General features: G+C 38.7%; 1 protein-coding gene across 11 annotated transcripts in view; it reads left to right on the top strand.

Moving 5' to 3' along the window:
* The window catches only part of MCF2L2 (MCF.2 cell line derived transforming sequence-like 2), a 160,342-nt gene that overhangs the window by 124,308 nt on the left and 23,815 nt on the right, over positions 1 to 12,219 (top strand). For all 11 annotated transcript variants that reach the window (XM_084528964.1, XM_084528966.1, XM_084528963.1 and 8 more), the window contains 7 exons: positions 1,664 to 1,756; positions 2,243 to 2,335; positions 5,867 to 5,992; positions 10,118 to 10,339; positions 11,008 to 11,100; positions 11,487 to 11,565; positions 12,146 to 12,218. In XM_084528964.1, the coding sequence (XP_084385090.1) occupies positions 1,664 to 1,756; positions 2,243 to 2,335; positions 5,867 to 5,992; positions 10,118 to 10,339; positions 11,008 to 11,100; positions 11,487 to 11,565; positions 12,146 to 12,218 (779 nt within the window). The remainder of the gene's footprint in view (positions 1 to 1,663; positions 1,757 to 2,242; positions 2,336 to 5,866; positions 5,993 to 10,117; positions 10,340 to 11,007; positions 11,101 to 11,486; positions 11,566 to 12,145; position 12,219) is intronic.

Below are 12,219 nucleotides of genomic sequence, written 5' to 3' on the forward strand. Positions count from 1 at the left end.
TATATTCATAAAGCAGCAGCCAACAAAGATAAGTGGAACTGTGCATGTATGCCACAGAAATACACTGTGAGTTAAATCTTACTATGATTCCAGGATGCAAGTTCATCATGGAAAGGAAAGTCATAACATGATGAGCATGGTGTGAAAGTACCAGTGGGAAGTCAGAACCTCTGAATATTGAAACAGAGATGTGTGAAACATTTAACGCTAGGATTTGAGTAACTAAATAATTAATTATGTCTTGAAATTTTAGAGTCTGAGCCTAATAATTTTATCAGTAATGTTCTATTCCTTACATACACACTATTACAGAAATTAAAAACTGGATCTAAAGATCTAGGTATCAGCCTGAGCTGGTGTCACTGATGCATGCAGCAGTAGATTGTGTTGGCACAGGGCAGTTCCACTAGGGCAGGTTACTGGTGAGTTGTTGATCATTTTACCTTTCCTTCATGTCAAACAGGTACTTGTCTTTTTGCCCCTGCTCTTGACTGTCACTGTTTCTGTTCTTGCCCTGTCCAATTAGGTTTCTATGGGCCAGGAACAAATTGTAATGCTTGATTACCCTTTTTAATTATTTTAATTTTGTGGGTTTTACCCCCTGCTAACTTTCCTCCAAGGCAACATGTACAAACAATCCTATTTAGGTGAAGAAAACTCTACGCTTCTTTTGAAACAGCACCATTAGTATTCTATTAAGTTGCAGTGGAGCTTTTTGATTGCATAATCCTTGACACAGTGAGGTGTTGCATGGCACAGTTCTGCTTTTATATCTGATTCATCAGGGTGACGCCAGTAAGGGCTATAGAAGAAAATACCAACAATACTGCTTTCTTCTAGTAACTATGAAAAAGAAAATGTTTTCCCTGTAGCAAGGGTAAGTGGGCACTGTCCAGTGGCCTGAAAGCACAGAGGAGAGAGCCAGGAATTCCTGGGCTTTATTTTTGGCACCAGTTCATTAACTGAGGTCATGCTCACCAGGCTAGGTGCAGAGATAAGAAGCTCCAAGCTGGTCAGGCACAGCCAGTCCTGCTCCATGGTGGTGTAGCTGCAGGGCTTCTAAGCTAGTTGGGCTCGTCGTTAGCAAGCTAACAATCTGGCAGAGGAACATCTGTCGGTCGGGATCCATCCATATAACCTAGGGAGCTTGAAATCTCCCTGGGCTTTCATAGCGATTGCCTTTGTTTTCACTGAAGTCAATGAAATATTGCTGTGGACTTCAGTGGAAGCACCTGTAGTGTAGTCAAAGGTAAATACAGGTCGAGAGAATCCACCACATCTAATTTGGATAGAACAGTTTAAGCAGTTCTCCCTGCCTAACCTAGAACAGCAAGATGAACTTGCCACTTTGTGTGTTTTTTTGTTTTCAAATAATCAATCACCCTCTCAGGAATACAACAGTTTTGCAATTAGGCTATGTGTCTTTCAGTCTGCAGTCTTCTTGCTTTGTGCAAATAGTGAGAAAAATTCATTTTTTGGTGTATTTAATTTAAGAAAGTAAAGAGCAGGTTTGGTAGCTTCAGTACATTTTTACATACAGACTTATGACCATGAATTAATTACTTCTATGTGTTAGGATGGCAGGTAAGAAAAAGTATGACTCATGGCAGATGCTTTGTGAATCCTTTCTTCTTGCCTTACTTAAGATCTCCTTTTCTTGCAGAAAGAGGACCTCCAAATATATGAAAAATATTGTCAGAACAAGCCAAGGTCTGAAGCTCTCTGGAGACAATGTGGAGACAGCATCTTTTTCCAGGTGGAATTGCATTTCAGACTAGCAGTGGGAGACCATCAAATGTGTTTTCCTTCTTCTTTTTCTTTAGAAAATTTAGAGAAAAAATAGAGATTTTTCTGCATGATCCTTATCCTGATGGCAGGTGCTCAGTGTGTGTCAATGTGCTCTCTGCAGGAGGTTAGATAGAATAGTTCCTGGACAGGAGCCTAGTTCTTCAGGCTATAGCCAAACCAAAGAATTGCTGGCTTCTTTGCAAATCCCATATGATTGCAATCTCATGAGCAAGGCACGCCAGATTTTGACACCAAGCTGAGCTTTTGATTAGTTCTCGTTTAGATATGTTTTCACTGTGGCAAAAGTAACCTGTAAACTATGCAGATGGAACAAATTTCTCTCTCAATTAATTCACAGACATACTGATTTTAGATTACGCAATGATAATGATCTTGGTGTCTTGCCTGTGTTTCAAGGAGCAGTGATATTTTTCTTCCCTGTTATCTCTTACAGGAATGTCAACGTAAATTGGATCATAAGCTTTCACTAGATGCTTATCTTTTAAAGCCAGTCCAGAGAATCACCAAGTACCAGTTGCTATTAAAGGTCAGTTCTCCACGAGAGTGCAAAGGATTCCATTGCATAGCTTGTTTTACCTAAATAATTGCATATCAGTGTTGTTGTCTGAAGGACTACCTGGAAATAAATCCTCTCTCGCTTCTTCAACAAATACTTTGTAATTCTAAGTTGTAAAATGGTAACAGAGTCAAAGAAAGGACCTCCCTTGATAAGAACTTTTATTGCTTCACTGGGAAAACAAAATAGCATATGTTATATAACAAGTATTTTATTATTTTAATTATCTTTTAACAGAAATTGAAAATGGTTTTATTGGGTCAGTGTGGTTTTACTGGAAAACAGTAACAGGAACTAATGCTCCAAATCCTCTAACATCCAACCCTATTTAACAGAACTCTTCCAGCTCTCTGAACCTACTGTTTACCCATAGTTGTGACTCAGATCTTTCAGAATGATCTACTCCTTTTTGGTGCCTACATTTTGAAGACCCAACTAGGAACAAATTGTCTGTAAATTTTCCACAGGATGTATATAGAAACCTCAGTTTTCATTTGGTTGGAACTGTGAGTGGTCCACACTTGAAATTTTGGCCTGAATGGAGCAACAGGAAATAGATACTCTCAGGCCAATTAAACTTTTTGAAGATGGTGGCTTAAGTTCCTGTCTTCATCTCCTCAGTTCTTAAACATAGCCAATGTTTGCTTCTCTTCCTTATGGGAAGGCAGTGAAGATGAATTACATGCTGTTTTGAAGCATCTGGACTTAATGCAGTGCTCTGTACTGTCACAAAATCTAGTGTGAAATTTGCATTGAGGGTTTTAGGCTCTAATCTTTTTTGCTAATAGCTATCATGGCACTGGCTAAATTATGTCAGCTTGTGATGATCTGTCTGGTTATTCACTTGTGCAGTATTTCTGTGCCTTGTTACTGATTTTATGCAAAACTCTAGAATCCAGAAATTGAAGGAGGTTATTAAGAAGGGTGCTGACACCAGTACCTTTGTATCAACTTAATCCAGAAATAAGTTTGGCTCCCTTTTTTGAAAGTATTTTTGAAAACATTTTTAAAACATTTTTTGAAGCTTTCTTCTTAAGGGAGAAAAGAGAAAATGTCAAGGTGTTCAGAAGAGCAAGAGTAAACCAGATTCTACTTTTAATTTGGAATACGACTGTAAATAAACATAAGATCAAATCAAGGAGTAAAATTCTCAAGCAAAACGGGTTACAGCCATTGGAGCTGAAGCTGGTCAGACCAGTTTTGTACATAGGAACAACGCTTTGGCAAGGACATTTCATTTGTCAGGGATTATGAGATCTGTGAAGATGGTGCACTAAGTCCCTGGCAGCAGGAGATTTTAGGAGTGTAGGAAAATGGGAGTGTGAAAAATTGGCAACAACTTTTGTGCCTCAACTGTGCGCCTTGGTGTGCAAGAGGCAGACTAGTTTTAATTCTGATTGCAACCCTCTGGTTTCAATCAGTTCAGCTAATATTAAAACCTGTAGTCCCTCTATAAGGATGCAGACTACAGGGATCCATACTGGTCCTAGAAATTGTGCAACAGGTACCATAAGAGGCTTTTAGCCTCCAAACCCTGGTTGTCCAGATATCTGGGGACAGACTCCTGCTGTTTTGGTTTTGCAAAAACTACTTTTTTTTTTTTTTTTCCAAATATGGCTGAAAATGATGTACCTGAATGAGAATCATGTAAATGGCCATATATGGTCATACATGTCCATATATGGCCATTTATACCATGAAAATGATGAGGGAAAAATAACTGGAGTCTTGATTCATTGCTGGATATATTTCTGGGGCATGCTTTCTATTGGCATTGTGGCCAGTGTAGGGAAAGAAAACTAAATTTACTGTCCAGTTCTTAGTCATGTCCTATTATTGCAACACTTTATTTCTTGGTTTCTTTACATTTTGCATTTCTGAACTCAAACTTGCATCCAACAAAACACTTTTTTTCATACAACTGACAGATGTATAGGGCACGGACAAGTCAATAGTGAATAATAATAATAATAACAAAAAAGTCTAACAGCTAATATGTTTATTCTTTCCACTGAATAGTGGATGCAGATTCCAAGCATCAAAATCATAGGTCACTGTGGGTGTCAGTAGTCAATAATGCTACTTCTTTTAGTTACAGTCAAATTACTTTCTCCATTCAGTGGTGGGAATCCTGATTGGCTTTGGTTTCAGATTCTGTGGTATAATCATGGTATCTTCCAGGTCCTTTGAGATTCATGACTTCTCAAGACTGTACCAACCAGATGTGGATCTCTTAACCCTTTTTCCCCAGATACTTTTTTTTTCCCAGTCTGTTTCTGATTTCAGGTTGATACTCATTGGCAAGTAGTTCTTCCTATGCAATAAAGTAAAAAAACAAACAAAACACAAATTTGTGCATCTGAATAAGGTTCAAGCTCCTCTGTAGGCAGAGGATGTGTCTTTCAGGATTTGCATAAATTATATTTGTTGGTTTCAGGAAGAGAACTAGGTCCTGAGCTATGACTAGAACTCTTCAAGTAAAAAACACATGTAGAAATAAGAAAAGTCATACTCATAAGGAGCTCTGCCAGGCTAAGTAAATAGTTGGCCCTAAATACTTGGAATTCTAAATAGGATCTCTCTATGTGAAGTGATTACAGAAACGGAGCCCTCAAGAGGTATTGTTTGTTAATTTCCTTGTTTGGTGCACATGTAGTTTAACTTGTCCAGTTTTGTTTCTTGTCCAAGAGGATGGAAGATAGAATGACTTCCATCATTTCAAGCAGAATATAATATTTAAATATTTTTTTTCTAGATGGCAGCATTGTTCTGTGAAATGACTGTCCCTTAAAAAAGGTTGTCACATTTGCAAATGTAGATCTGTAATTCATAGTGAAGAGGTAGAGAATAAGAAGTGGGGAGGATTTATGGTAATCTTTCTTACTTCCTCCACCAAAAAGTTAACATCTGAATAAGATGTTTCATAGATTAAAAAAGCTTCACATAATTTTGGGAAGAGAGATTTGTGAGATGATTTGACCACAGTTTAAGCATCTATACAGGAACCAACTTCTTCCCATTCAGACTTTATCTAGCAGACAAGAGCTTGTTAAGACCTAATGACTGGAACATCAAGTCTGACAAACTCAGACTAGAAAATAATTTATATTCTTAGTAGTGGGGATACATATCTCCTGGAACAAATTACAAAGGGAAACAGTGAATTCTGTAACACCAGAAATCATTGTATTAAGTTTGAGTTTTTTTTTTATAGGAGGTATGGAGTAAAAAGACAGGATGTAATTCTGTGATGTGCAAAAGATCATTGTAAATGTATCAAAATGGTCCTATCTCATCTTTAATGAACCCATAAAACTTGAAAATATGAAAAAGCTCAAAGTGTCCATCCTCAATGACAATCCTGGTAAATGTCCTGTTTTATTTTATCCTACATGTCTGCTAATCTGTCTATGCAGCACAAACTTCAGGGAGGATTGTGTTATGGTGGCTTCAGGTATAAGAACTTTTCAAGTATTTTTTTTTCATCTTTTTTTTAATCAGGAAATGCTGAAGTGTAGCAAGAATTCAGAGGGTACTGCTGAACTGGAAGAGGCCCTGGCCACAGTGCTTGATATCATCAAGTCAGTAAATGACTCCATGCACCAGATAGCTATCACAGGATATGAGGTATTATTTATTGTTGTTCTTACTGTTGTTCTTACTGTTGTCTTGATCCATACAATGTTCATGTCATCACTGATCATGCTGTGCCCATGGCTGGTACACTTTGCAGGAACCTGTGACACATTCTTGAAGGATGTCTCTCAGTGGCACGTTGTAATGACCAGAAAGACATGTTAACTTCTCTGTCAACATGGGGATGGATGATGAATGTGGGGAGGAAGCAGTACAAATGCAATCCATATGAGTAATCACACACAAAACTCATTTGTAGGTGAGAGGCAGCAAGCGTGACTGACGTAACTTAAGAAATTTGCTGGAACTGTCTATGACCCCAATGCAAGTCAAACATTTCCAAATCTTTTGCTCTTAGGGAGGAAAATTTGGCTTCCATTTAAAGTGGGTAATAGAATCCACCCCAGTGACTGGCAAATTCATTATCTGAAATGTGAAATAACAGTCACAGTACAAATAAAAGGCCATGAATGTATATATCTCTCTACTGAAGCTCCGCTAAAGTCATATGACTTGCAACATCCAGTACTGCCTTCAGAAAATGAACGCTAGAGTGAGAAGTGGAAGTGATTGACGTGTAAAAGAGAAACATGTCTGGTGAAATGAGGCCTGAGGGTGATGTGATTGCCCATTTTGAAATAGCTGCAGGGTGAAAATGTCAAGGAAAAACACACAGAACAGCCTGGTTGAAAGAACTATTATATCAGAGTAACGGGGTTTAGTCTGAGCACCAGAAAAACAGCATTCTGTGCAGAATGTGACTGCCAGAAGATATGCACAGTCTGTACTGACTGTGTCTGGGTGGCAAGACTTATTTTGTGTTTTGCAGGATGGAGTGCCTTCAGGAATTTTAATTTCTATATTTCTCCCTTTTGTTCAAGTGCATCTGCACCTGGTAGCTGAGTAAATAATGCCTATTAGATCAGCATTATTTTATAAATGAATTTAAATGCATGCTTAGCTATTCGTTTTAGATCCACTGCTGTACACAGTTGGAGGTGCTCCTGTGGGTTGTGCATTATATTTAAAATGAGGATATGAGTTCTTATCCTGAAGTATCTGTACTGAGTTGAATGTGAACTGGTGGCCACCTCATTATATTAGTAAACACATAGACTAGCTGTAGTTCCTGTGGATTGGAGAAACACCACAGGTATTAAGCACAGTTTAGGTCTCCCGAACCTGAGAAACTTAAGTAAAGCATAGACTTTACTCCAGTCCTCTGTACAGCTACAAGCTGTACCAAGTTGATTATGCATGGTTGCATGGATTACAAGTTGATCCATGGGGTCTTGCACTATGTCTTCACACTGACAGCTGGGTTTAGATTAATAATATAGCATGAAAATTTCCTTCTCTGTTTAAATTAGCAGTATCTTGTTGATAAATTTTCCATCTAATTTTCAGTTTTTCCAGTTTTTCTTCATGTAGGAGAAGCCTACTATATTCAAATTTGTTGGCTGGATAGATATAGTTTGTTGTTTTTTTAATTTCTCCAACAAGCAAGGTCAAATCCAGCACCTGGCTATTTCTGCCATTGAAAATTCTTGAATTTTTTATTAATAGGAATTCTTTACAAGAATTCTTAAAGAATTCTTTAAAAATAGTCCCTTTTCCCCTTCTACTTTTGGATTTGTCAGACTTCCATGAAATGCCAGGCAGTAGCCCCGATAGTAGTAGACATTTACCTCTGCTTTATTGCCTGGACTGAAAGATGTGAAAAGGTACAGCACGGTTGGATGTGTAGCCTAATGCTGACAGCATTCCTGAGATGGTTTGTTACATGATTATTAAATGGGGTGAAAGTGTAAAAGTACATGAATCCAATACTTTCTTCTCCCCATTACCCCAATCCCTGGTGCTCAGGTCTGATGCCAAATCAACACCTCCCATTGCTCATAAAGCCACACCCCACCTTGTGGAGTCTACAATGCCCACACAGGCATGGTAGAAATACTTGCCTAAAACACCTTTCAGAGATGGATATTATGCCAGTGGAAAAGCAGGTTTTGTGGCAGCTGATGAATGCTCCTAATTGCATAGGCAATTCTGTTTCTTGGAGCTGTGCACATTCAGTCTTGAGGAGCTGAACTCTTATGTAAGAAATTGTCAATATGGAAGGTTTGGGCTTTTTTTTTTTCCTTTTTTTTTTTTTTTTTTTCAAAGCCACTAGAAGTGTAAAGTAAAGCTTGGAGAGCAGAACTTTCAGAGATGTTTCCTACTATCATCCTAATAAATCTTCATGTATTCAAAATGTTTATTTGTATTCAATTTGGCCTGGGTAGTTTGTCCATTAGCTATGCAGCACTTGAGCCATTCATACGTATCTCTTATCTTCCATAAGCATGAAATGCAGTGTATTGTTCTGACAGGAAATAATTATATCTGAGATAATGATGAAATCATTCACCTTAAATAAACTTTCTTTAGGACAAAATATCACTGTCCACTAGCACAAGTTCCCAGGAATGGTGTCCTCCTCTCTGTATTTCTGCCCACGCTGAAGACAAGAGTCCGGGTTTTGTAGGCTAGTATTCAAAGTCTTTTGTAGAATTGCTGCAAACTGCCATCCCCATTCATCCTCTTTCTCTCTGCAGTTGTGGCCTCCCACTTCTGTTGCTATAATCCCAATTCTAGACCCAAGACTGAAGAGGCATATCTACCACAAAAGTTGAACTGAGCTTCTGGATCTCGGTGCTGTATTAAACAGTAGCTGGAATGACAGGAAGCTCTCAACACTGTAAAAAAAAAAAAAAAAAAAGAAATGCGTATTTTTGATTTAGCTTTCTGTTTCATCAATATACTTTCCGCAGGTTTGTGGTTTACACCAGCCTGCACACGTAGATGCAAACATACAGTCCTGTATGCAGGAAAACCAAACTCTGTATTAGAAATGGCAAATGGTTATATTATAGAAATGACTGAGTCTTTTGGAGAGTCTCATAGTATCCTGATATGAAGTGGAGAAGTACCTCAACAAACCCTCATTTTGCAGTTGGATCTAGGTTAGAAGAAGGGGAGCATGAGAGAGACCAATTTGCACTCCATGCTTTAAGAAATCATTCCCACTCAGAGCCAACATCTTTACCTTATAATCAACAGAACATAACAATGCTGAAAATATGTCCTTTAATAATGAACCAAGCTTATTCCCTAAACTACTTATACAAAGCACTCCCAGAAAAACTTGCCATTAGCATAATTATACTCATCATTAGTTCTAAAGCCCATTACCATGTAGATGCTGCCATGTCCTCTATCCACATATTACTATGCTCTTTAGTAATGAACTGAGCTATACTTGTTTGTGCTGCTGGCATCTGAGCCAAATATCATTTACATCCACTGAAGTATTTCCCCATAAGTGGTCCTGTCCTCAGACAATGGCTTTAACTCAGAAAGCTCTGTTTCCTGCTTATAGTTTCACTCTCCCTCAGATACTTTTAGGGCTCTTTGGTGCATTTACTCGCTCTTTGCCCAAGGCTGTAGAGAGTTGCATAGCTTGCAGATGGTGAGCTAAGAAACAATTGTCAAAGCTTTTAAATGCTGTTTTGCAACAGGAGGGAATTACATACCTACATACCTCTGAGCACCAGTCTGTCTCCAGACATCTAAATGTCTTTCCAGTTCTTGTCTAGGGATGCATACATCAGAAGCTCATAGCAGAGAAGAAACTGAACCTGGATCTTTCAGAGCTAAGGCATTTGTTTGGATATCTGGACTGCATTGGTCTTCATACTGCTTTGGGATCAGGAGTTGTGAAACCCAGTTCTTGTCAGAAAAAGACACTTCCGTGGTCATCAGAGGACAACCAGTGTGCCAGATCTAAAGAGGTCCTGAGACAGACCTTAGACACTAACTGTGAATGGGGAGACAAACTTGAAATTATGGACATAGAAAACAGTGGGTTAATGGTGATAGGAAGAAACCACACAGGTTTAGGCAGCAGATATGAGCAGATGGGCTTGCAGATGTAACATGTCTGCTCTCCCATACAAGGAATGCCTAAGCACATACCTCTGCCTGGAAACTTAATCAACACTAGAGGAAAGGACTGTGCTTGAGATTGCCCTAGTTTGAACATAATGTAGGTTCTCTTGTTTCCTTGCCTGCTAGGGGGATGTTAGTGAGCTTGGTAAGCTGCTGATGCAAGGTTCCTTCAATGTGTGGACTGACCACAAGAAGGGTCACAACAAGGTGAAGGACTTGGCTAGATTCAAACCGATGCAGAGGCACCTGTTCCTCTACACCAAGATGCTGCTTTTCTGCAAGAAACGAGAGGAGAACACAGATGGTCATGAGAAGACGGCTTCGTACAGCTTTAAAAATTCATTAAAGGTAATAAATGTGGTAACGGGAAAGGGGGAAAAATAAATCTGGCTCTCACAATACAGGGAGGTTTCCATGTGGAGAGCTGGAGAATGTAGCCGTATCTGGAACTATCTCGCAACCCTGAGTAAATGGAAGCTCCTGTTTTAGTTTCAGTTTGGAGACAGATCCAGCCATATGTCTTGCAATTCCAGATGTTGGTTTTGCAACTCACTACAAACTGGCACCTTGCGTGTTCCTGCCTAGTGTCCCTTAGAGAGGAGCATGACTGCGTGGACTCAGAAATCTGTTCTGCCTATAGGCAGAACAAATCACTGACAGGAAATTGAAAACCTCAAACTGAAATTTTCTATAGGTGGACAAGAGTCAACATAGTGTTGAAAACCAACCTGCAGTATGAAGCGAACAAAGCAAAGAGGATAAACCCATGGTCAGATAGTAGCCAGTGTTACTTTTGAGCATTTTTGTTAATTGTTATTTTATTTTGCCTGTGACAATCAAGATGATGAGTGATAAATCATAAATTGAGAAATACATGTTCTAAATTTTTGTTTTTAATGACTCCCTAAGGTGCAGAAATGAATGTAGTCTTTTAAAAATGCATCTCAGAGGAGACAGAATTTAAAGACTGTTGACATTTTCCAGAGTCCAGCTTCTTCTTTTCTATTTTCAAACAGATGAGCACTGTGGGCATTACAGAAAATGTAAAAGGAGATAACAAGAAGTTTGAGATCTGGTATAATGGCAGGGAAGAAGTCTATATCATTCAGGTAACAACAATCCTTTATTTCTAAGGACTATGTTTCCGTTTAATAGAATTACTTTTAAGGAAGTTTTCAATGTTGTGACTATAATTGTCCTGTACAGTTATTCTGTTGGAACTAAAATTACCAATATGTCATTGTGGAAATACAACTTTGGGCAAAAAAAGAAAGCAAAGTAATGGAAAATTATTTAGTGGGTTGGACAGAAAGGCAAAGACTGGACCTTAGGATTATGGTAGCCATTCCATCTCAAAGAGTGGCCTTTGCTTTCTTTTGATCTTAGAAGGGTTCATTCCTAGGTGAAACCAAGAGCAAATGTAGGTCAGGGCATCCAAGGAACTGACAACATGTTTTAACTAGATCTGCTTTGTCTTTTCCTTTTGTATTCTCAGGCATCTTCTGTTGAGCTGAAAAACACTTGGATTTCAGAGATTCGCAAAGTCCTGACAGGACAACTGGAGGCATGCAGAGGTAGGACACAGCTGATCTGATGATATTGCTTTCCTTCTGTAGCTGTGTGTGACATCGTGGAGCTGGGATAAGTTCTAGCATTGTCCAGTACTACCAGTGAAATTAGCAAGAACAGATCTTCTATGCAAGGATGAGTTGGGAGATTGAAGCATTGCTGGGATTTAAACCCATGTGTATGAATAATTATTCCACTCACAATTAGTCTGAGGAACGTGATTTCTGTCTGTTCTTCCTCTCAAGCGCAACATTAGAAACATCCATTTACATCAGCATGTCAGGAGATGGGGTCCCGTTCTTCACTCTGTGCCTTCTCAAGACTGACACAAAAGATCTCCTTCCACACAAATGAAAGCACACAGCAGCTGTTCCCATTCTTTGCTTTACTTTGTGATTGATTTTTTTTTCCCTGTATATGGAAAAGTATGAGGGCAGCGATTGTTTTAAATACGACTATCAGTCAGTTATCCCATCTCCTCTCCTCTTTTTTATTTCTTTCTTTTACACAAGTAAGGAAGCAACTTACACGATTCAGAGAAATTTCTTTTAACATTTTTTTTTATTTTTTTTTTTTTTTTAACAGAAGCAAGTCAATTACACCAAAGAATCACTGAGAGTGTATACCATGCACCGATGAATTCCTCCAATATAACCAGG

Source organism: Aythya ferina (assembly GCF_964211825.1).
Source record: "Aythya ferina genome assembly, chromosome: 9".
Classification (NCBI taxonomy): Eukaryota; Metazoa; Chordata; class Aves; order Anseriformes; family Anatidae; genus Aythya; species Aythya ferina.